At 60.9% G+C, this 24966-nt stretch overlaps 1 protein-coding gene across 4 annotated transcripts in view; it reads right to left on the bottom strand.

The window, feature by feature from the left end:
• Positions 1 to 10324, bottom strand: part of NFIC (nuclear factor I C) — a 38532-nt gene extending 28208 nt beyond the window's left edge. For 3 of the 4 annotated variants that reach the window (XM_088535066.1, XM_088535063.1, XM_088535065.1), the window contains exon 1: positions 7069 to 7339. In XM_088535066.1, coding sequence (XP_088391192.1) covers positions 7069 to 7098 — 30 coding nt within the window. In that variant the 5' untranslated portion in view covers positions 7099 to 7339. Of the gene's footprint in view, positions 1 to 7068; positions 7340 to 10181 lie in introns of those variants that run through there. The other variant, XM_088535064.1, reaches the window with a different exon arrangement.
• Positions 10325 to 24966: the final 14642 nt, after the last annotated feature.

Genomic DNA, 24966 nt, shown 5'->3' with positions numbered 1-24966 from the left:
AAGGAAAACGCACAGGCTGCTTCCCGCCGGCTCCGGGCCAGCCCGAGGGAAAGGACACGGCGCTCCCAGCTGATATGAGATGAGCGCGCGGGTCTCTGCTGGCTCTGCTGCTTCGCTCGCCCGGCTCCAGCTGGGAGCCGCAGGAGGAGAGGGATGGGGAGCTGCAGGGATGCTCCGTAGGGAGCGCAGCTTGGAGAGCGCAGAGCACAAGGCGGCAGGAGCAGGACACGCGGGGGCCGCTCCGACGTTGCGCTCTCCTCCGGCGGCACCTCGGGATGCGGCGCCGCCAGCACTAATGCATCCGGGCTCATTTGCCGGGATGAGAGCTTCCAGCTTTCCCACAAAGTCCCATTAAGATCCCAGCACGGCTCTATTTTTAGAGCCCTCGGCAAGGGCGCTGTTCCACACCGGCAGGCCGGCCGCATGGGCACCCAGCCCCGGCGCTCACCCCGGAACCCGACAGATGCGACAGAGCCACCGGGTGCTTGGGTGCATTAGGGAGCTGGGAACAGGGCTGTCCGGTGTCATTCAGTGTCCCCCCAGTATGTCCCGCAGGGCGCACCCTGCTCCGTGCCAGCCTGGGGTGGCCAAGCGGCGGTGGCAGGGGAATTTCCCCGGCTTTTGCTGCAGCGAATGCCCGGGCTGGTGCTATTAGAGAAATTTGTTTAATGAACTCCCAGGGGAGCGGAGCGGCCAGGGGGGCAGCGCACGGCAGCTCCCGCGCGGCCTTGGGCGCACTCCTGCCACAGCGCCCGCTGCCCCGCGACGGGCAGGGGACATCCCCGTGGCACGACGGCCACTGAGCGTCCCCCACAGCCACCGAGCAGCCGCCCGGGCGCCAGCGCGCGCGGCCCCAAGCGCGGCAGGCACCGCTGCTGCTCCCGCGCTTGCAGCCGTGGTGCCGTTCCCAGGCAAAACGCCGGAGTCGGCACTTCGGGCCCGCGCCGCGGCACTGGCGCATTGGTATGCGCGCCGCGGCGCGCCCGGGCGCGGGGCTCGCCGGGGAGCTGGCGCGGCCACCGCAGGTCACGTTACGCTGCTCCTCGTCTCACCTTCCCCAAGCGCCAGGCAGGAGCCCGTGGCCGCGCGCGGGGTGGGAATAGCCCCTGGCTCCGGATGAGCCCCCGGGCTCGGGGCGCGCGGGGTGCTCGCCGGGCGCACGGGTGGCACCCGGGCAGCACTCGCAGGTCCCAGCACTCCCTGGCCTCCCTCTGCGCCTGCTGGGGGCCCTGGTTTTTAGGGGGAACAAGCGAAAACATCTTGCTTGGAAAACCAACATTTCTCCCTTTCTTTTTTTTTTTCCCTTTTTCTTTTCTTTTCCTCCCCCTTTTGCAAGCGAAAATATTTCTTTTTTTTTTTTTTTCTCCTCTCTTTCGTGATCAGAAACACGTTGGGGGTTTTTTTTGGACAAAAGCCGGGCAAAATACCGCTGCCCTGGAAGGGGAATGCAGGGGCCCTTTGCAAGGAGAGCAAAACCTATTAAATATAAGAAAAAGAAAAGACGACGACGACGACAACAAAACCGCATTTTTAAGAAAAAAAATAGAAATAAATGTTTAAAAAAAAAAAAGTGGCAAAAGCGTGGGGGCCTTTAGCACCGCAGAGGGGGCCAGGCCCCTGCTCAGTGCCAGGCAGCGCTGCCCGGTGCTGCCCGGCCTCTCCCGAAACCTTGGCCTGGATGTGGGTGCCCGGAGAGGGGCGCCCCGTATGCAGCTGCCCAAATCCCATGGATTTGGCCCCAAAACGCTGCTGCTGGCAGGCGAAGGGCAGATCGAGGCGCTCGCATTGGACAGATCAATGAAGCCCTGGCGCTGCCCGCGTGCCCCCGGCGCGGGCTCCTGGCCACCTCAGGGCCGCGGGATCCCTTCCCAGCTCCTCTCCAGGACTTGGGAAGAGCCCGGGCTTGGCCGGGGCCGCGCTGGGTGCCGGCCAAGCTGGCACAGAGCGCGCGGACGCGGGGGATGCCGGCCCGGGCCGACATGATGGATGGAGCCGAGCGCCCGGGCGGCTGCCAGCCGCGGGCTGCAGGGACGGCCTGTGCGTGTGCCCGCCGTGCCCCGGCGCCGGCATGGACCGCGGGATGCCCACGGTGGGGATGCCCACGGTGGGATGCCCATGGTGGGGATGCCCATGGTGGGGATGCCCACAGCGGGATACACACAGTGGGATGCCCGTGGCAGGGATGCCCGTGGTGGGGATGCCCACGGCGGGATACACACAGTGGGATGCCCATAGTTGGATACCCATGGCAGGATGCCCACGATGGGATGCCCACGGTAGGTGCCTGCAGTGGGATGCCCGCAGCGCCTGCCAGGCCATGCACGGACGCTCCTATCTCCAGATCCTCCGGATATGCTCTGGCAACCAAACCCCACAGACACCAGTGCCACCTCGGCCCACGCTGCTCCCTAATGCAGTGCGCCCGCTCCGTGCCCATCGTGCTCATCCTGCCCAACACTGCAGCACTGGCCAGGCTCAGCCCCGTGGACCTGGCACCAAGCTGGGGGTTGTGGGGCTGTGCCCGCGCCGTTCCAAACCGGCACATCCATCCGCGCAGGAAGGGCCGCGGCCGGCCCGGCACTGCCTCCCTGGCTGCAGCAGAGCCCGGCAATGTCTCCCGACTGGGCCACCATGTCCCCTGCAATGGGGGGGACACTCTGCCCTGAGCACGTGCGAAATGAGGCCCGTTTGGGCCGCAATGACCTGGGCTGCGCAGGTGCCCTCACCTGCTCCTGGCTCCGTCCCTCAGGGGCTGCACGTGTCCCTTTAGGGTCACCAGCAATAGTGGCAGGGGACTCTGCCCCCCTCTTTCTGCAATCTCCCCAGTGCCCCAGGGGACCTGGGCTCCTGCTGCGGCTCCAGATATCCGGCACTGGGGTCAAAGCGCGCGGGTAGGGGCACGATTTGCTGGAAAAGCCCAAAACTGAGGCCTTTCCGACAGCGCTCGGCGCCCGAGGTGCAGGAGAAGGATCCAGAGCAGGGGCAGCTTTGCGCCGCCTCGGCTCCTCCCGGGGAAGCCTGTGCTGCTGGCGCTCCAAAGGGCCCGTCCCCATAGGGAGGGTGACAAGGGGACAAGGACTCACTGCTTAGTGCCCCAGCGCGGTGCACCCCAAAGCAGGGGCTCCCAGGGGGAGCGTGATGCCGGGACAAAACCTCTTGGGATCCGGCCGCGACGAAGCCAAGCGGCTGCCACGTGCCCGAGCAGCACGCGGGCCTTGCCGGGGTGAAGCTGCCACAAGCTGCACCAGCCTCAGCCCCCGACCGCACTCCGGGGCGTGAGACGCGGCCGAGGCCCCGGGCCGCAGCTCCTGCAGCCTTCGTGGGCCTCGAGAGCGGGCAGCGAACCCAGCGGCCCCGGCTCGCACGCCACTGCTGGCCGGGATTTCGGAGCAGCAAGCGGAGGCCACGGAGGCCGCTGCAACATCTTGGCCTCTCATTTCCCACCTCCCGGCATCCCGTGAGCGGGAAGCGCTTTGGCACATGGCAAGGGGCTTATCCTTGGTGCCCTCCTCAGTCCCTGCGCACGGTCCCCCGGCCTCTGGGCACCCGGCTGGCCCGTGTCCGCGTTCACAAATCACACTTAAAAAAAAAAAAAAGATCTATTTTTACCGGCCGAGGATTTAAAATTAGAGCAGGGAGCAGCAGCGCGGAGCTCGGCGGCGGCGCAGGCGGGCACGGCCCAGGGCGCCTCGCGGGCACTGCGCGCCTCCCCTGGCGCTCGCGCTCAGAGAAGGGCCTCATTGTTCCTTGCGAACAATGCTGCGCGGACGCGAGCGGGAAGCGCGCGGCGACCTTCCCGCGCTCCCCCCGCCCGGCCGGCCAGAGGCTCCGGCCTCCGCACCCGGTGGGAGCCGCCGGCTGGAATCCGCCTCCCTGCACCTCCCGGCGCAGGGAAGAGCCACGGGCAGCAGCCGCAGGGTCCCCTCCGCTCAACCCGGCTGGGACCCCAGAGCAATTGGGAAGAGCCGTGCTGGGCACGGAGCCACCGCTGCGCCGGAGCTGCGGAGGCTCTCTGGGATAGGAGATTTGTCCAGACGTTTTGGGGGGCCTGGGGCCCTGTGGTGACCACGTGCGCAAGCAGGTGGCAGCGGTTGAGCAGGGGCACAGCGAACTGGCCTCGATGGCAGCCCCTCCGCACCCTGGAGCCACCCCGGGGGACCCTTCACTGCCACCCACATGTGCGGGCTTTGCACCCATCACGTTCCCAGCAGTTGCCAAGGATTCCCCTTTCCCCCAGTCCTGGCAGGATCTAGTCTTGCAGCACGACTGGCACTTGGCTCCTGGCTCCGACAGCCTCCACAGAGGCCTCCACGTGGAACGTGGGCGCGGGACGCTTGTGAAAATGCCCCCCTTTGCAGGCACAGGAACAGGGGGTGACACTGGCACCAGGCTCAGGATGCCTTGCGGATCGTGGGGACACCGAGGGGCGCGCAGCCCTTTTGGGGCAGGGGTGGCCGGGGGCCGCACGCGTCACGCGCGGCCACACGCAGCCCTCGGCCGCCGCCGGTGCCGCTTCCCTGCTAATCTGGGCAGCTCCATCTTGACTTCCTGCCCGGTCCCCGAGAGGGGACAGAGGGGAGCTGGGGGAGGGGAGGAAGTCCCTGAGCGGGGACAGACAGACGAGGCCAGTGCCCAGCGCCTGGTGGCCACTTTGCATTGGTGGCGCGGGGCACGTGGGGACGGCCGAGCGCGCGCGGCGCACGGGGCTGGGGCTGGCGGCGAGGCCGGGGGCCGCGGCGCTGCCGGGGGGAGCGAAGCCGACACAGGGCGGATCCCGCGCACGTTCCAATGTATCCACATCACCATCCGCGCGGCTCCCCGGCCCGCGCCAGCCTCCCTTCCCGAGCGTGTGTGGGATGGGAATGGCCGGGCCAGCGGCAGCGCTTGGCTGGGACGCGACTGGGCGTCGTGCGGGGGGGCTGTAGGTGCTGATCCCGTCGGAGCGGAGCTTGGCTGCGGCGATGCTAGGGAAACCGGAGCCTTCCCAGGGCAAACGCAGCGGCGGGGCCAAGGGTTGCTCCTGTCCATTGCTCGCTGGGAAGTATGCAGGGCTGCGAGCGGAACCGGGCAGCCTGCGAGCACTCGGCTGCCCGCGCGCTCAATGGGCACAGCCCAGCTCAGCAAAGCCACCCGGGGACGGGCACTGCCGTGGGGGGACGCTGGGGTACCCAGGGTTGAGAAGCGATGGGCTGGGGGAAAGAGAGAAAAGAGAAAAGAAAAGAAAAGAAAAGAAAAGAAAAGAAAAGAAAAGAAAAGAAAAGAAAAGAAAAGAAAAGAAAAGAAAAGAAAAGAAAAGAAAAGAAAAGAAAAGAAAAGAAAAGAAAAGAAAAGAAAAGAAAAGAAAAGAAAAGAAAAGAAAAGAAAAGAAAAGAAAAGAAAAGAAAAGAAAAAAGAAAAAGGAAAAGAAAAAGGAAAAGAAAAGAAAAAGGAAAAGAAAAGAAAAGAGAAAGGGGAGGAAAAGCAGCAGACCAAGGTGTTACACTCGAAACAGAAAATGCCAAGGAGTTGCAAAGTCACAATGCATCTGAGAGCACCTTCAGTGGGGTCACTTGCACAGCCCAGCCCCGCACGCCCGTTCCCATGCCCATGCCTGTGCTCATGCCCGTGTTTGTGCCCATTCCCATGCCCGTGATCCTGCCCGTACCCGCCTCGGCGCACGCAGCCCCGTGCAGCCGCCTCCGTGCTGCTTGGGACAATGCCCCGCTGGCTTCAGGGTCCCCGGCGGTGCAATCGCCCTGTCCAGCACCAGCCCCAAGTGCCACCAACGGCCTCGGCCACCTCCATTCCCGCAGAAGCCGCGGACTTGCTGGCACAAGGCAATGAGGCCCTCAACAGCCGGGGACGCGGGCGCAACGCCCGGCCTGGGCGAGCAGGACACGAGGCCACCGAACCGCACAGGTGCCACTGCGGTGGCTTCGGCCCCGTTGGGGGCTGCTAATCCCTAGGGATATCCCGAGGTGGGGCCGCATTCCCACTGCCGGCTCGGGCCTAGGGAACAGCATTGGCAGGAGGAAGGCCGCTCCGAAGGGCACAGCGTCCCGCAGCCCGTGCTGCCAGCGCCCCGGTGGGGACGCGGGTGGCCAGTTTGGGGACACTGCGTGGCGGCACAGAAGAGGTTACGAGGCCGGGGGAAGGCTGCTCAATAATTAAATAAATATCAGCGATCGATAAGGACAGAGCAAAGGCAGAGCTGCAAACGCGCAGCCGCCCGGCCTGCCCACCACGGCCACCACCACAGGGACCCCTTGGCCACGTGCCGCCTGCCATGGCCACCTGGAGTGACACGAGGGTCCCCCTGCATCCAGCTAGTGGCCTTTGCCTTGACAGCCCTGAATATGAATGTGAGAGGGGACACGGAGCGGGGCTCGCGGGTCGTCCCACTGCCAGCGCGGCAGCATGGGCACCGTCGTCACCGACTGCGGCCTGCGAGCGGGTCACAGCATGGCCGCGTTTGTCCCCAAATCGGCGCATTTGGAAGAAAACACTAGTGCCCCCCCCTCGCCTCCCCCTTTTCCTTGTGCCAACATGTGCGGCAGCGCTGGGGAGGGAAGGGAAAAGTTTCACGCTCCGTGAGAGGCGGCAGAGCCAGAGCAGAGCCCCCCCTCCGCTGCCACCGCGTGTCCCCCCCACACCCGGAGCCTGAAACCGGGTGGCTTCCCCGCACCACCCACCCCCGGGTGCAGCCGAATGGAAAGAAATAAATCCCCCCCATAATAAGTAAACAAAACGCAACGCACCCCCCCTCCTGCCCCAACAGCCTCAAGTGAAAGCGGCAGCAGAGAAAAACCAAAAGCGCCAGAAAGAGACCGAAAAAAAAAAAAAAAAAAGAAGAGCCAAAAGGCGGCGGCGGGGAGGATGGGGGGGGGAAGCGGGGGGGGACGCGCGGTCCCAGCCCGCCCTTTCGGATCTTTTTTTTTTTTTTTGCATTTCGCCTTGCAAGATTAAAAGTGTTTTTTTTTTTTTTCCCTTTTCTTTTTTGCACGGAAGGCGCAAAACGGCGGCGGGGGGGGTACGGGGGGGGTTGCGGGCCGGGGGCGGCGGGGAGCGCGGGGGGCCGGGGCCGGTTACCTGGGTCAGGCAGAGAGGAGACGAATACATGCCGAGCCGCGCTGGGAAAGTGGCTAATTGCAGGGCTGAGACTCGAGGCGTAAAAGTTACTGAGTCATTTCGGAGGCTGGAGCAGTCCGGGCGTTTTTTCTCTTTCTCTCCTCCGGCGCAGCTCTGCGGGGCCCGGGGGGAGGCGGCCGGGCAGGGGGGGGCGGCCCCGCGGGCGGGGGGGCCGAGGAGGAAATAAAAAGGGTCCAACTTCCAAAGGGAAAAAAAGAAGAAGAAAAAAAAAAAAGGAGGGGAAAGGGGAAAAAAAACCTATTTTCTCCCCCCTCCCCGAAATAAAGCGTTTTTAATTTTTTTTTAATTTTTTTTTGCGTTTTAAAACGGCGAAAGGCTCATCTTCGCCGGGGCGGGGGGGCTGGGGAGGGTCGATCCGCGCCCAGCCTCGAGGCAGAGGCGGCGGGGGCAGAGGACGAGCGGGGAAGTTAGAGGGGAAGCGGCTCCATCCGAGACCCGGGCAGCGGAGAGAGGGGAGAGGAAAGAAAGAATGAGAAAATGAAAAAAAAAAAAAAAAAAAAAAAAAAAAGGAGCGAGGAATGAAGTGACGTTATGAAAAAAGCCCATCCCAAAATATTACATCCCATTTAAAGATGTAGGAACCCCCTTTGGCTCGCAAGGCCGAGGCGCTGCGGGGCACGGTGCGGGAGGGGCGAGGGGGAGGGCATGGCCGAGGACCCCCGCGATGGGGCTATTAATAACCCCCCGGTGCCCCGTGCCGGGACGTGCGGACAGAGCTGGCCGAGCTCCGCGATTTTTTTTTCAATATATATATATATATTTTTTAACGGAGCCAATACGGCGAGGGGAAGGGGAGAGAGAGAAAGGGGGTGAAAGAAAAAAAATGCAGATTCATGTGCAACTTCTGGGCACAAGCCAAGGGAGACTCTCCGTCCGCCGGCGAGTGTCGCCGCTCGCGGAGCCCGGTGCGCGCCCCGCGTCGCCACCTCCGCCGCGGCGGCCCCGGAGCCTCCCGAGCTGCGGCTCGGAGAGGGACTTCGGGCCGGCGGCCGAACCGCTTCGCCTTCCCTCGCTCCCTCCCTCCCTCCGAGCCCGCGCACGGTGCCCGGCGGCTCCGCGGCCGCGGGCGGCTCCGCGACTCCCTCCCCGCCGACCGCGCCGCGCCGCGCGCTTCCAAACGCCGCTAATTCCGGCGGGCCGAGGCGCCTTTTAAAATATATTTTTCCCCTCGTGCTTTTTCTCCTTCCTTTCCTCTTATTTTTTAATTCTCATCATTATTTTTACGCTCTTCGCCGGGGCCGCGGGGGAAGCGCCAAGAGCAGCCCCGTTTCCCCGCGCGCAGCCCCGCGTCCTCCGCACCCGGCCCGGCCTGAGCGAAACCCCTGGGCTCGGCCGGACCCGACCCGGCCCGAGCGACCTCCCTGGGCCCGGTCCGACCCGGGCCGCTTCTCCTCCTTCCTCAAGCCCCGAGTGCTCAAGAAAAAAAATAATTAAAAAAAAAAAAAAAAAAAGAGCGAGAAAAGGAAAGAAAAAGCGGAGCCCCCGCGCCCGGCAAACTCCAAACCGCAAGTTCTCACTACAGCAACAACAACAACAACAACCAATTCTGGAGGCTTTAATAAAACCTAATTAGAGAGCGAGAGCGGGAGAGAGCCACGTACAGAAAAACAAAGGGAATCCCCGGTTCCTAATTGTGAAAGTGAGTTGCAGCCCTGCAGGATGGCGGATGGCTCTCGAGGGCTGCGATTTATTTATGCCCGCTCTCACCTCCCTTCGGAGACGTATATGCGCATATAAATACATATGTATACATATATATAGGCGCTGTTAATTGCTCCCTGCAGTGACCTGAAGCACAGGCAGCGGCTGCTGCACATCGCGGGGGTGCGGGGGGGCTGTGCCCCCAGCCTTGCCTCGCTCTCCCTAAAGCGGCGCGGGGCTTTTTCACTGCGCAGGGCTGTGCCGGGGGTGGGGGACACACGGGGGAACACGAGGGGACATCCCCGCGCCGCCGCTGCCCGCGCTCCGCGCGTCCCGAGCGCCCCTCCGCCTGCGCCCCCGCTCCGCGCTCCCAACTTTTCCTTGCTCCCAGCGGAGACTCCTAGGATTTGGGGCTTTTTTTTTTTCTCCCCCCCCCCTTTTTTTTTTCCTTCCTCCCTCCCCACCCCAGCATTAAACCCAGCCGCAGGCGGCCCCGCTCCCGCAAGCGGCTCCGCGCCGAGCGCGGCCCGGGCCCCGCTCCCCCCGCAAACTTTCGCAGAGGTGCCGGAGTCCCGGCCAGGGCGGCGGCGCGGACCCCCTCCCCGCGCCACATTATTCCCTCCCTCCCCCGCACCCCCATCCCGCTCCGGGGACCTAGCAGGAAGCAAAGCCGGGAAAACTGAGCACTGCGGCCACTGGGATTTTATATCTATATATATTTTTTTTGTCCCCCCCCCCCCAAGCTGCGTTTGGCGGCCGGGGTGGGTATATATTTTTTGTCCCCCCCCCCCCCCCCCCAAGCTGCGTTTGGCGGCCGGGGTGGGGGGGGCGGCGGTGCCCCGGGGCGGGCGGCAGCAGCAGCGGCGACTCTCGGGGCGGCCCCCGCGGAGCGCGGTGCGGACTTGGCTGCCGACCCTCCCGGGGCGTCACTTCCAAGTTCAAGTCGGCTGCGGCTGCCAGGCCTCTCCGCCCCTTTTTTGAGCGGCCATTTTCAGCTGCACATCCAGCCCTCGGCGGGCTGCGGAGGCCCCCCCGCGCCGCGACCTCCCCGCCGGGGCGGCTCCCCGCCCGTTCCCCCCCCGTCCCCCTTTATACCGCGGCGAGGGGGTGGGCAAGGGGGGAGGAGAGACGGCGGCAACTTCCCTCCGCCACCCCGGCACCCCTTCCCCTCCCCCCCGCCCTTCCACAGACATCGTATTAAAAACTCTGCTCCCGGCAGCGCCCCGTCACTCCGCACCGGCACCGCTGCCCGTCGCCCCCCTCCCCAAACGCGGCCCGCGCCCCCGCCGCCCCCTCCCCGGCCACCAACTTTGGCTCGTGGGTGCGCACGAGGAGGGGGGGGCGGGTGGGAAGGAGGGAAGGGGGGGGGAAGAGGAAAGTAGAAGAGAAAACGAAAGTGTCATGGGACCTACCATAGCCAAGTGCAATTAACGGGCTTCCAAGTTGCTGCGGAAAGCAAAGCAAAGAGGGTGGTTTGGTTTGGTTTGGCTTTTTTTTGGTATTTTGTTCTAAAACGTGTGTTTTCCACTGAGCCGGAGGAGGAGGAAAAATTAAAAAAGAACGTTGCCCCCGGATAAAAAAAAAAAAAAAGAGAGAGCTACTTCGACCCACACCCCCGCAAAAAAAAAAAAAAAAAAAAAAAAAAAGCCACCGGCAAAGTGTCCGCGGTCACCCTCGCTCGGGCTCCTTGCTGCCGCGGGCCATGCTCCGGCCTCAGCGCGGGGCCGCGCCGGCCTCCGCGCCTCGGGACACGGGCCGGGCCGGCTGTCCCCGGCGGCCGGTTCCGGAGCGGCTCGGGGCGGCGGCGGGAGCGGCGGGGCCGCCGGGCGGCGCGGGGCGCCGGGAGCGCGGGCGGCGGGAGCGCGGAGCCCGGCCCGGCCTCATGCGCTCCGCGCGCTGCGGGTTTGGGGGGGTGAGGGGGGGGAGAAAGAGGAACGGATTGGGGGGGGAATGAGGGTGATTGTTTTTGGAAAGGCCAGAAAAAATAATAAAATTAAAATTAAAAAAAAAAATCCCCCAGTTGCGTATAGGATGGATAGCGATGTGTGGCAACGGGGGTGGGGGGGCGAGCGCTGGGTGCCGGTGCCTACGGAAAATAAAAGCTCACGTGCCCCCCTCCCCCGCCAAAAAAAGCCCCGCTCCGGACGGGCTCGGCTCCTCCTCGCAGCGCCGAGCGCCCCGGCCCCATCGCAGCCTCCTCCTCCTCCCCTTCTTCGCCCGCACTGCCTCCTCCTCTTCCTCCTCCCCTCGCCCAGGGCACCGGCGGCGCTGCGGAGGGGAAGCCTCCCCGGTGCGGGGGCGGAGAGGAGGAGGAGGAGGAGGAGGGAGGGGAGGAAGGCCCCGCTCGGCCGGCAGCGCGGCGCGCAGCGGCGATGGCCCCGGATGGCGGTTGCTGGTAGGTGGTGGGGGCTGCGCTGCGTCCCCCCCCCCGGGGCTGCCGGCTGGTTGCGGAGGGAGGTGCCAGTTCCCCCCCCCCCGCCCCATTCCTGCCCGGTGCCGGGGGGGGGGGGGGGGCGCGGCCCCAGTGCGGCGCTACCGCAGCGCGGGGAGGAGCCGCGGGCAGCGCCAGCCCGGCCGCCCGCCCCTGCACCGGGCGTCACGCGGCGCGTGCCCGGCCCCCCCGCATCCCCCCAGCTCGGCCCCCCCCGCACATCCCCCTTCTGCGACCCCGGCACCCCCAGCCCTGCATCCCCCCAGCTCTGCCCACCCTCGGACATCCCCATCCCACGGACGTCCCCATCGTTGTCCCCTCCCGCTCCCGGACACCCACGTGCTCTGGACACCCCCATCCTTACCCCTCCTCCCGGACACCTCCGTCCCTTGCCGCCCCTCCGCCTTGTCCCGACAGCCCCATCCCTTGGGCAGCTCCTTCCCCTGGGCATCCCCAGCCGTGTCCCCCTCACCCCCTCCCCGAAGTGCCATCCTGTCCCGCCCCCCCAGGCAGCTCCCATCCATGTGGCACCCCCATTTCTGCCCCCCCCCCGCACGCCCTTCAGCCTTGTGCCCCCTCCCCCCCCCCGCACCTCCTGGTAATCCCTCTGCCCCCCCCCCAACACCCCCATCCGCCCCCCCCCCCAGCACAACTCTCATCCCCCTCCCCCCAGGTCTCTCTTAAAGGCACAGGCCACCCCAGGACGGCAGCGGGGGGGGGGGGGCAGTTAGAGCCGCGGTTGGAGCGGGGCGGGGGGGGGGGAAGCGCCGCGCACCCCTTGGGGACCGCGGGGGGGGCACCATCACGGGGCGGCCCCATAGGAGGGGTCTCGAGGCTGGGGACACCATGGCAGGGGCAGGGGGACCCCGAGCACTTCCCACCTGTCAGCGCAGCCCTCAGGATGAGGGGGGCATGGGACCCCCCCCACCAGGGCCAGCACCGCTCCCCCCTCCCTGGTGCATCCCCCTTCCGGATCCCACTCCCGGATCCTCCCGCCTGCTCCGAAAGTTGGGAGCCGCTGGTGCCCCAGGCAGCGGCTTGCGCCAAGCCCGGAAAACTGCTTTTAGGAACATGCATTAATTTTGTGTTCCTCCCCCCACCCCGCTTTTCATTTCTTCGTGTTTTTAACCCTTGTTATCGTGTGAGTCGTTAAATCTTTTAGTCCATTTTGATAACTGGGGACGTCCGTACAAAAGCAGCCCCCAAAGAGGTGGATTTTCCTCTTTTGGGGCTGCTAAGGGCAGCAGGAGGGGGGGAATTTGCTGCCCGCCCCAGGTCTTCCTGCATGCTAAGAAAAAGATTATACTTTTAAAATAAAATTAAAGCCAGCCATGTAGAGCCTCGCTATTTTTTATTCCTTATTTTTTCTCCTCTCTTTTATTTATTTTTCTCTTTTTTGCTCCTTCCTCCCCCCGTTCCTCGTGCCAGGCAGCTCGGCGAGCCCTGCTCGTTTTCACAAGGGATCAGCTCGATTTGAACAGGGATTTTGTGCGCGTCGGAGGTTTGTTTTACACGTCCCCATGTCCCCTCCGCCTGCTAAGCCCCCTGCGCCCCCCCCGCCATCCCGCACGGAATCATTTGCGCGCTCCGAGCCGGGTTATTTTACAGCCATCCGAGTCGTTTGCCAGGCGCCCGAGCACGGCCTTATGTAAAACCAGAGCTCATTTTATTCCATCTTTCTATCATGGAATAATAATAATAATAAATATTTATATTTACAAGCATGAAAACTTTCTATATTTTTTTATATGTATATTTTTTCCCTTCCATCTGCCACCCTGAAAAAAAAGCCACTTCCCTGTTTGAAGTGGGAAAGAGTCTCCAGGCCGTTCCCTCGTCCCGGCTCAGTGAGCCTCGAGGAATGTAACCTCCGGAGCGACTCCGCGCGCGGATATCGCTTTCGGTTTGACGCTGCCAGACGCTGAAAAGGGAAGGAGGGGGATAAAAATAAAAAATAAGAAAAAAATGCAGGGAAGAATTTGGCAGTTTAGCCTCTGCTTCGGCGCTCCGCTCCCCGCTGGAAATGTTTTCCCTCTTCCCAGCGCTGCGAGAATTCCCTGGATCCGCGTCCCAAGCGGCATCGCCTCCCGCCAGCGCTGCATCTCCCCCTTCCTGGCATTTATATTTTTTGGGGGGGAGCAGAATGATGCTACTGGGGAGCGCAAGCTGGATGGGTCCCAGGACACTGGGATGGAGCCGATGCTGGAGCTGATGCCAATGCCCAGGGCTGGGCCAGGTGGCCGGGAGGGCCCAGTGGCACCGGCAGGGGAAAGAAACGGGGAAAGCGGAAAAACAGGCCGGACTTTTTTTTTTTCGTTTCTGCCTGCAGCTGGTGCGGTAGGGCCTGCCCGCCTGCCAGCCTCGCTTATTTATTTCTCTATTTATTCATTAAGTTTTGGGTTTCTTTATTTAAAATCGCTGGTGAATATTGCCCAGTGCTGCAGGGCTGGGGGCTCTCCGCGGGGGCAGTGTCCCCCTGTATCCGCACAGGGATTTTGCCCGCTGTCTGCCGTGAGCCGCGGCAGCATCCCGGGAGCTGCCACCGCAGGTGCCGGTGGCCTTGTCCCCATCCCGGCCCACGCTCCATTGTGGGGGGCTGCAGGGCTCCAGCAGGTGCCATGGGACCAGGATCGAGGGCAGGAACCAGCCCCGCTCCCATGTCCCCAGCAGCCCTGGTGACCTGGAACCATCCCAGGCCCGGCCCTAACCTCTAGTGTCAAATGCAGAAAAACATGAAGAATAAAATATAAAATAATAAAATATCTTTTTTAAAAAAATCGTTTTATTTATTTTATCTTCTTTTATCTTATATTTTATTTATTTTTATTTATTTTATTTTATTTTATTTCATTTCATTTCATTTCATTTCATTTCATTTCATTTCATTTCATTTCATTTCATTTTTATCTATTTTTTAATATTTTTCCCCATTCCTTATTTTTTAATTTAATTTTTATTTTATTTTATTTTTCCCAGGCAGCCTATAACCATCATTCCAGAGAGGAAAGCCAAAGAGTAAAAAAAACCCAAACAAGCCCCGATCCTAAGTCCATGTCCCTGCGCAGGAGCCAGCCCGGGCGCCGGGAGCTCGGGACGCGGGCGGCCTCCCCGCCCGGTGCCAAGGCCAGACCCATCCTGGGATTTCTGGCAAGGATTTATAGCTGATCCCAACGCTGCTCCGGCCCCTCTGGATCAAACTGGCACCGGAGTGTGGCCGGGGCAGCCGGACCCCCCCTCCCAGACACTATTATTTTTATTTCTCAATATACAGAAAGGGCATTTCATGCTTGGCTGCTGCTGCCAAGGCTCCTTGGTGCCAACGCGGGCACGGCCGGCAGCGATTCCAGCTCCGTGCCGGATAATACCCCCACGGCGCCGCATGCAGGAAAACCTCCCCAGGCCTCAATAACCCTTTTCTGCCTTTTTTTTTTTGGCTACTGGGGAGGCGCGGGGTGAGAGTCAGATGCTGCTTGGGAGCTGCAGCCTGGGCACAAAGCGGGAGAAAAGGGGCAAAAAGCTGCACGGAGGCAGCTTTGGAGCTGCCTCTGCTTTAATTTTCAAGCAACTTTTGGGGAGAATATGCTGATTTTGAGCAGAATTTCCTGATTTTCTTGCTGCGCACGCAGGGCTCCTGGCCCAGTGCCCGGCCAGGCAGCACTCGCGCCTGGCTCGAGGAAAAGCCCAACGTTGTTAGGGAGAAAAATATAAAATCGTGGTATTTTGTCTTTTTTTTTTCTGGCTCTGGAGAGTGGCTTTTTAACAGGCAACAGAGTTAAAAAAATCGGAGTTTAAAAAAAGTGTGGCAAATTTTAGCGAATAATTTTGTAATTTTTTTTTCTGTGATTCTGTTTCTTTCTTTTTTTTTAGGTTCTCCACCTGTGATATTTTCTACCCACTTCTCTGTCCGTCCGCTCAAGCATTCCCTTTTCACTTCATTTTGGGGTAAAAACAACCTGCTTTTGCGTCGCTGAGCCTGAACTTTCCAGGGTGAAACGTGGGTATTTGGGCCATGAGTGAGCGCTGCCGACCGGAGAGTAAGCGAGGACTGGGAGGGCGCTTTGTGGGATGGCTTGGGTGAGAGGAAGGAATTTTAAGGCCTGAAACCTCACAACTGCTGGCATTTTGCTCTTTAAAACAAAGGACGAAATAAATAAAATTAATAAAATAATAAAATTAATAAAATGAAATAATAAAATGAGCAAAATAAAAAATAAAATAAAATAAAATAAAATAAAATAAAATAAAATAAAATAAAATAAAATAAAATAAAAGCAATTGGGAAGCATTTTCTCACATTGTTTTTTGTCAGAGGGAAAAGAAGCGCTGCTATTCCTGGGCTGCCCTGGAGTGCAGTGATGCTTATTTTTAATGCAAATATTTACCAATTTATTTCTTTTCTTTATTATTCTTCTGCAATTTCAGGTGAAATAATGTGAAATGTGTGTGTATGTCCTTTGTTTGTTCCATTCTAAAATGTCAAGATTCGGTGTTTTTGCGCTCCCTCCTGCCTGATGCTGAAAGCTTCCGGGCTGCCCCACTGCCAGAGGGGCTGAAATGTGGTGTTTGAAAATTGGGGGGAAAAAGCAAAAGGAGGGAATGATAAAAATCATAACAATAGTAATAATAATCCTAAAATGGGCCTTTTGGTTTCGAATGGGCTTGGTACCTGGCTACCTGCTGCTCGCTCACTCGCCTCATCCGCATGGCTGGGACCAGCTCTTCCCGCTCCCCCATCCCTGCGTTTGTCCCTGTTCAACGTTTGCTCTGGGTAGGGGCGACATAGGAAAAGTGGCCCAAAGCATCCAGAGGCGATGCCCACGTGCCCAGGAAGGGCGCGGGCTCGGATGCGCCGATGCCTCCAGCCTCGCACCGGCCCCGTTTTCCAAGGCCGTCGCTCCGGGAGGAGACGGTTCCTCCTCCGCTCGCTTCACTGGGACAAGGAGGATATTGCAAAGGATCCTGCTGTGCTCTCCGGAGCAGCTCTGAGCCCTGTGGGGCCACGGAAGCATGGAAAGAAATGAAATAAATAATGAAAAATATAAAAAAAATATAAAAATAATCGCCCCCCCAAACCCCAATTTTTTTTAAGGTGCGTGGAGAAACACCCCTAAAGATGCGCTCCGAGAGCAGAGCGTGCACCGGAGCACGATCGGCCGGTATTTCCATGGGAAACGTTTCATGGGTCCCCCCTCCATCGCCAACATCCTGCTGGAGTTAGAGGCAATTACTGCCGACAAATTGGCACAGGAGCTGCCGCGCCAGCGCCCTGCGTGCACAAAGGCCTCCCTTTTATTTTATTTATTTTTTTTTCCCCCTTTTTCCCTTCTATGATTTTTACGAGAAAGGAAAATGATTCCGATGCCGAGCGCGCCGTAAGGAATTAAATGCAGCTCGCAATTAAAGCGGGCAGTGCCGCTCACCTGGATTTTAAGCGCGTAGAAAACTTTTACTCCGCGCTCAGGCGTTTTGGTCGCTGGGTTTTAATTTATTATTTTTATTTTTGTGTGTGTGTGAAGATTGGCTTTCGCTCTTGCAATCCTGGATTTTATTTGCCTCCCCCCACCACCACTGCCGCCAACCCCCGTCCGGGGTCTGCTTCGAATTAGCGGAACCCAAATCCAAGAATCTGGAAATGGATATTATAGAATTTTCCATGTCCTTATTATTTTTTTTTATTAGCAGGCCGAGGTGGGGACGAATACGGCTGCAGCGGTGCCGGCGCTGGGGGGAATCACTGGCGCCGGGGCCTGCTCGGAACGGCTCCGGGATTGCTTTTCCGGAGGCTCCGGCTGTGGGGAGTTGGGGCTGCATTCCCGGTTGATGCAGTGGGTTCATCCTGGCTGCTCGGGGTTCTGCAACGTCCCTCCAGGGTGATAAGGCCGGGGAAAGGGTTGGGAAAGGAGCTGGGAAGCAAACGTGGAGTGAGGGATTGATGTCCCAGTGGAGCGGCACATCCCAGTGTAGCAAATCCCAAGGGACAAATCCACATGGAGCCGAGAGGCCGGCGGGTCCCCGTGCGCGGTGGCAGTGCCATGCCTGCAGCTAAGCGAGCGGTGGGACAACAGAGTGGCCGCGATTTGGGGTCCTGTGCGCTGCCTCTGCCTCTGGAAAAACCCTCAAAGGCCCAAAAAGCCTTTTGGGGCTCATTTCAGCCACCTTTCCGGCAGGATTTCTGCACTGCGGCAGTTGGCACGTGGGGACAAGGGGGCTCCTCCTGAGTGGATCCTGCCGCGGCGGCGCTCGCTGACCCTGGGATGTGGCACAAGGTGGTATCGGGGTGGGGGGGACATTTAACAGGACCCATCCTGGTTTTGACCGAAACAACAGAATTACGGCTGGCAAAGCCTCGGAGTGTGAAGCACGGGAGGGCCCGCCAGCCCCGGCACCTTTCACCGCCTGGTGCCTCGGTTTCCCCCAGCACTTCCCGGCTGCCCGGTGCTTTTCCGAGCGGGAGTTAAAAGCGAGGACCCCCCCCCGGGCGAGCACGTGCCCTGGGCGGCCGGAGCCGCGGCAACAACGGGTGCTATTGTGCGAGCCGAGGGCACCCAGCTGCTGCCGGGGCGGGCGCCTGCGCCACAAGCGGACTTTGTATCCGCCGCTGCCTCCCCGCTCCTGCGTTTTATTATTTATCTTTATTCTGTTTTAGAGGACCCGCAGGGAAACGGGGTGCCCGGCTCCCTGAGAGCCGATGCGGCAAAATATTGCAATGGCAGCAACGCCGCAATTGCGAAGATCTTGCAATAAGGCAATTGCACGCGCTTTGTTTATTTATATATATATATATATATATTTAACCCCCCCTTCCCATTCTGCTCCAGGGACACCGGGCAGCTGCGTCGCCCTCAGTGGGGCACCGTGGGGTGTCAATCCAAGCACTCCCAGCACAGACGGGTCTCCCCAGGGCACTCCTGTCCCCAGCCTCTGTCCCCTTGTCCCCTGCCACCGCAGTGGCACCGGGTTTGTCTCCCATCCGCCCCCAGTGCCGCTACCCGGGCAAAGGGCACCGGCGCCGCTGGCCCAGCACCGGCAACGGCTGCCGATGCCTCCGAACCGGGAAGTCCGTGTCCAAACCAGTCCGACTCGACTAACTGGGAAAACAACTGTGGTTTCTTTTCAGGAAAAGAAAAAAAAAAAAAAAAGATCTTGAAAAAGAAAAGAAATGAAACTGTTTTCATTTTTGCAAATATATTCCTAGACATTTTTTTTTCCTTTTCTGCACGTTTTGCCAGCGCACAAGAGCATTTGCTTTTCATTTCTGCTTTTTTTTTTTTCTCCAATGAAAACCCAAAGAAATGTAATTGGAAATGATGTTTCCCCTGAAAAGAAAAGAAAAGAAAAGAAAAGAAAAGAAAAGAAAAGAAAAGAAAAGAAAAGAAAAGAAAAGAAAAGAAAAGAAAAAAGAAAAAGAAAAGAGAAAAGAAGGCAATATGGATAAAATCCATTTTGGTGAAAACAAAGCAACTTGGGGAAGGAAAACTGCTTCCCAAGGATCAGCTCTAGCCCCAGGAGCTGGAGCCGACCTGGAGCAGCGGGTGTCAGGGTGCAGCCGAGCAGGATCTGGGGGACCCAAAATCTGGTGTAGGGTCCTGGCTGTCACTCGTGTCCCCTATTCCCGTGCCAACAGAGGCACGGGCCATCTCCATGCGGGTGCCATCCCAGGGATGGAGCGAGCGGGGAGAGTTGGGCAGTGGGATGTGGCCGGATGCGGGATGCAAGTGGGAAGATGCCGGATCCGAGTGGCTTTGGCACCCCCGCAACTGCGCGAGGGGACAGGTCCCTCGTGGACCCCCTCGTGCGGCGCCCGCGTCCCGGCGCTTTGGCGCAGGGTGCGAAGTGAAGCTGAGCCAGGCTCAAGCTCTCGGTCCCATGGTGCTTTTTGGCCGGGTGATAATTAAATTCAGATTTTTTTCCTTTCAAAAATGCCCTGGAAAAATCCAATCACTTTGCAAATCAAAATAAGCATTTCCAATTAATGCTCTAACTCGAACCACATGGCTGCCGGGGAACGTGCTCGCGCTCTGCCGAGACGCTATTTTTAACCCGGTGACGGCTCGGGCCGTGTTCCGAGCGCGCTGGAAGGGAGCGCGAGGCGGCCCCGCGCTCGCCGGGCCCGGCCGCTTGCCCAAGCGCCTGCACTGTGGCCGGCCTGGATGGGGATGGGGGGGTGAAACGACGATGGGGGATGAGTCCCGGCTTTCCAAGGCTGAGATCGCCGAGGTCTGGCCTCCCTGCACGTGCGCTGGGGGCTGAGACCGTGCAAATTCATTGCAGGCAGAGGCGGAAGGCTGGGGGCTGCAGCCAATGGTGCTGGAGAAGGTGTAGGGGGGTGAAATCCCTGTCTGTGCCCAGGCCGGATCCTCCCTCCCAAAGACACTCCTGGATTTCCCGGGGAGGGAATAACCCCCCTCCCCAGCCCTGGCGCCCATCCCAGTGCCGGGCTCCACTGGGAGGCACTGGGGAGGCCGGAGCGCAGGCGAAGGGCAGCGCCGGGTGCCTGTCCCGTGCATTCCCCCCCCGGCAGCAGTGGCGTTTCCAGGCCCCGGTGCTTCCGTGCCAAGGGCGCTGCCACCTGCCTGGCGCGGGGGGCTATTTTTAAGCCTGCCGGGGGATTTGGGCGCTGAGCAGCCGCCACCTCGCAAGCTGCTTTGCGTGCTAAGCTGCAAAGCTGGGGACGGGGCCAAGACAGGCGCGGGGCCCCCAGCAGCACCCCGGGTCGCTTGGCGCCGCGGGCAGAGCGAAGGGGATGTTGGCAGCGGGACCCGCGCGAGCTCCCCGCTCGCCGCCAGCCGCCTCGGAGCTCGCGGAGCAGCGTGTTTTGGCACTGAGGAGCCCATGTCTCTTAGCAACTCCAGCTGGGTTGGGAAGAATTTAGTTTTTTTTTTTGTTGTTGTTGTTGTTGTTGCGGGGGGGGGGGCAGATTTGGGGGAAAAAGGCACCAGGAAGTGGCAGAGATGCCCGGATCCATGCAGGGCATGAGCCCACGGCTGCGATTGCCGGGCCGGGCATGTGGCTGGCGGGGAGGTCGCGAGGCCGCCAGGGACACCCCCAGTGACATGGGCCAGTTAATGGCCAACGGCGCCGGGGAGCGTGAACGGGAGGGGAGCGGAGGGGTGACAAACGAGCGCGGAAGGTGAATCTGCAACCGCAGGAAGTCAGTTATTAATTCAAGTGAGACATTTGCCCCTTGGTTTCCTGCAAGAGGCCTTTATGCAACAGTGGGGAAGGGCGGGCGATGCCAGGGGGGCATGTGGGGCCGTGCACCCCCAAAGTCAGCACAGCAGCTGGAGCAAGGGTGTCCCCCTACCTTGGGGAAGCGCAGTGATCTGTCCTGCCCTTGGGATGTGTGTCCCCATGTCCTCGTGCTCCTGGCAAGGGGGCAGAGCTGACACGTGGGTGCGTGTGCATGTGTGCATATGGGTGCACGCTTACATGGATGCCATGCATGTGTGCATGCACCGTGCTTGCACAAACCATGGCAGCAGCCACCCCTTTGCCTGCCAAGGGCTTGTGCCAGGCGTGCGGGGTGGCCACTGTGCGGCCGGCAGCGGGCAGGGGCACCCGCCACTCCCCTGCCTTCAATTGGCTGCGCGGTAAATAAATAAAAGGGAATTAAATAAATAGAGGCGAGTCGGTTTATATAATCGCTGGTACAGTTTGTCCTGAACCTCTGCACGGATTAGAGAGCTGGCACCGGCCGTGGGTCATTAACAGCTGGGCTGAGCACCCCCCCGAGCGCGGCCACCGCACCGGCCACCCGGCCAGCGGCCTCCCCCCGCCCTTGCACGCTATTTACCTACCCGGGTGTTTTTTAACAGGCAACCTTGGGGAGGTCTCTGTGTGTTTGTGTGAATGCACGTGGGTGTGCAACCCACACGCCTGTGCGTGCAAACACGTGCTTGCGGGTCTGCGCGCAAGCACGCAGGGGTGCTGGAGTGCTCGTGTGCATGTGCGTGCACACACGGGCACATGTGTGTGCGTGTGGGTGTGTGCATGCACATGTGGGACTTTGAGTGTCTGCATATGTGCGAGTGCGTGGATGTGCGTACGCATGTGGGACTGTGCGTGTGCAAATGAGTAAATGTGCACACGTGTGTGCAAGCACATGCACGACTGTCCATGCCTGCATATGTGCAAGTGTGTGTGCGCGCACACGTGTGGGGCAATGCATGCATGTGCACATGTGTCGAGTAGTGCATGCAAATGCACGTGTGAGTGTGCACACATGTGGGGCAGTGCATGCATGTGCACGTGTGTATCCACGTGTGGGTGTGTGCATGCACGCATCGGGCCGTGTGTGCCTGCGTGTGCGCTCGCGTGTTCACACGTGTCACCTTGGGCGTGCATGCGCTGCACACGTGTGTGCCCGCGTGCCTTGGCTTGGGCCACCTCCTGGTGAGGCCGTGGCACCCAAGGTGCAGGCGGGGACGGTGGCAGAGGGGGTGGCTGTGACAGCAGGGCCCGCGCTGCATCCCGCCCCGCGCTCGCGGGGACCCACGGAGGAGACCCCGGCTGTCCCCACGCTGAGCCCGGGGCGGGTGACGGCCACTCCGGGCCACGGTCCCCGCCTTGCTCCGCGGCAGCGCGTGGCCGTGCGCGCTCTTCTGCTGCCCCCTAGCGCTTGCCAGGCCCCGAACCGCCGGCCGCGGGGCCACCAGCCGTGGGGACAGCGCGGAGCTCGTCCCCGGCCCTCTCGGTGCCCCTCCGGGGGGTGCACGGGGATGGTCCCTGCGTTCCCCGCTCCAGCATCCCCCTCCCCTGGGCGCACGGAGCTACCCCCCGCCCGAGTCCATCCCCGTGGCCTGTGGGCAGCGACTGAGCGCTGGGCTGCTGCCAAGGCCTTTTCTGGCCGCCCGCAGCACCGGCCAAGGCCACGGCCCCAGGGAGCAGCGCGGGGCGGGAGGGCTGCTTCCAAGACCCACCTCTTGTCCCCGTGAAGTCCCGCTCTGTTTGGGGCGACCGCATGGGCGCTTGCATCCAGCTCATCCGGGGAAGGAGAGGAGCTGGGGACAGGGGCGGTGACCCAGGAGCCTCTGGGATGCAGCAACAGGTGGGTGATGCAAGGTTGGATCTGGACCCACCTCCCCCCCTCACCGTCCCCTGTCCATGATCTAAGTCCTGGGATGTTGGATATGACCCCACTGCATCTGGACATGGGGTAGAGGCAGGCAGATGGATGCACAGACTTTGCAGGGATAGGGAGCAGCCCCCAGCTATGCTCTTTGCACATGAAAATGGCTCAAACGAATGCAAAAAAGTCCCATTTTTCCCCAAAATTGGCCCTAAGATGGAGTGGTTTCTGCCACCCCGCCACCACCCACCCACTGGGTCCCCACTCACCATCCACCAAGTCCCGGCCACCATGTCACAGCACAGCTGTGCTCTCTGCCACCGCTCTGCCCATCCCCGTGCCCTCTGTCCTGCTCCTAGTGCAGGAAGCATGTGGCTTGCGCCAGCTGCTCCGCTCCCGTCAGCACCATCGCTCGAGACCCTCCTCTCCCAGTCCAGAGCGGAGCCGGAGCAGAGCCCAGCTGGGCACCGTGTCCCTGCGCGGGGGCACCAGGCACACAGCCTGGGCTCGTCTGTGGTCACTGCATCCGGGGAGGCCATCCCAGCGCTGCCTCTACTGCTCCACAGTGGAGGCTTTCGGGAGGGTGACACCATGGGGACTTGTTGCAGGGATCTGCGAAGGGCAGAGTTAAGGGAACAGAGGCGCCTGCCTCTTTGCAGCAGCAAATTGTCTGCACTGAAGTCCCGTCTTGGCTCTCAGTCTCCTACACACTTAACGGTCACTCAAGGGATGTCACCATGTCCCCCAGGGACAGAGGCCGGGATGTCTCCCCCACATCCGCCCTGGAGTCGGGCTGGGCACCAGGCCCAGCATCCCTCTTTTTGCAATTGCAATGGAATTGCAATAGTCTCCTGCAGTCCCAGCTCACGCACATGGGGCTAAAACACGGTTTTGGACACCCCCCTGCCACAGTAAAAAAATTCCTGATTTGAGGAGGCAGGAGATGTGCTTGGCCTGGCCTCAAGGAGAGGAGAATAGCAGCGACAGTGGCTGCAGGAATTCAGCTGCTGGAGATAATTTATTTCAGGGTCTGGAAGTTGCTTTTGATTTAATTTCATCCCATTTTTTATCCTCAGTTTTGGGCAAAAGCCAGGCATTTTTGGGAAAGGACCCAGCAGCTTTTTGTGAACATTTCCCATTCAGACAAGCATTGGGTATGATCCGGAACAGCGTCGCGGGTGGAAAATAACGCCCGGCGCGCGCAGCGGGAGCCACTCGGCAGGGTGACACTCCAGGGGCGCCGCTGCCGGCGGTGACAAGGACGAGCGGGGGTGGCAGAGCGGGTGGCGGCAGTACGGGCTCCTCGGCAGAGGTGGGGGACAGATGGGCCGTGCTCAGCAGGGAGGAGGAGAAAAAAAACCCTTATTTAAACATTACATTTGGCTCAAAAGCGCTGGGCCCGTGGACGTGCACGCCTGCACGTGCGGGTGCCTGCATGGGACACTGGTGCACATGAGCGTGCACGAGCATGCATGAGTGTGCACCTGCGAGCACAGCGGCGGGTGGCCTTGCACTGCAGCTGCGGCTGTCGGGGCTGCGGAGACGCTGCCCATCCGTCCAGAGCAGGGTCGGGAGGAAAGAAGAGGCTGCAAGGAGACAGCCTAAAGTGCATCCACAGCTGGGGACATTTCTGGGGTTGTTCAGGGTTGTTCAGGCCAGCCTGGTGTGTCCCAGGTCCTACCTTTGGCCCCTGGGACAAGGGGCACCTGCCATTTCCCTGCATCCTGCACTGGGGTCTCTGCTCCGGTGACAGCATCAGGAGGCCCCAGGGTCCCTTGTCCCAGGATGTGGGACTAGATGAGGCCACCCAGGTCCCCCAGGGCCTTCCCCTTGTCCCCTCCTTCTTCTGCAGGTGCCTGGGAGATGTGACAATCCCCAATGGTGGCGCAGTGCCACCTTCACTCACACTACAGGCTCCACCAGTGAGTCTGAAACCTGCCAGACTCATCACATCCCAACGTGAAGACCCAATCCGTCCCTCTATGATGAAGATGGCTACTGAGGCCATGTCCTTGGGCCACCTGGACCCCGGACCCGGGACCTCTCCTCTGCACCCCGTGCGTTCACAGGGTGCCTCCAGGGTCCCAGCTTCCCCGAGGGGGTGGGTGGCCACTGGCCCATGATGAAAAGGGGACCGAGCCCCTGGTCGCCCCCACTGCCAAGGGCTGAGTCAGGGGCTTTGGGATCTCTGTCCATGTGGCAGCAGGTCCCAGATGAGCCAGCATGTGGGTCCTGCAGGATGGTGGGGGCTCCACCAGTGCCAGGATCGGGCTGCCTGGGCACCAGCATCATCCTGGGATCTGACACTGGGGAGATCCCCCCATACCGGTGCCTTGCAGAAGGACAGACCCACCCATGTCCCCAATACCAGGGACGTGAATGCAGCACAGACCCCCCAATACTAGTGCCACATAGCAGGACAGACACTCCCCCCCCAATATCAGTGCCATGCAGCAGGACAGGCGTCCCCCTCCCCATCCTGGTGCCATGCAGAGGGACAGACCTATAGAGCGCCCCCCCCTCCCCCCACAGGGGGCCCCTGCCTCAGCACAGACCCTTCCCCGGATCACGCATGCGCAGCGCAGACCTCCCCACCCGGTGATCCCCCCCCCGCGGTGTCCCCCCGCCGTCCTGCCCGGGACCGCTCTCCGCCGCGGCGGAGGGGGGGGGCCCGGGGGGGGGGGCGGCTCCTTTAAGC

Source organism: Tinamus guttatus, unplaced genomic scaffold, assembly GCF_059628265.1.
Source record: "Tinamus guttatus ecotype Peru unplaced genomic scaffold, ASM5962826v1 Tinamus_guttatus_pri_ptg000610l, whole genome shotgun sequence".
In the NCBI taxonomy this organism is placed as follows: domain Eukaryota; kingdom Metazoa; phylum Chordata; class Aves; order Tinamiformes; family Tinamidae; genus Tinamus; species Tinamus guttatus.
This window is presented reverse-complemented; position numbering and strand designations above follow the sequence as displayed.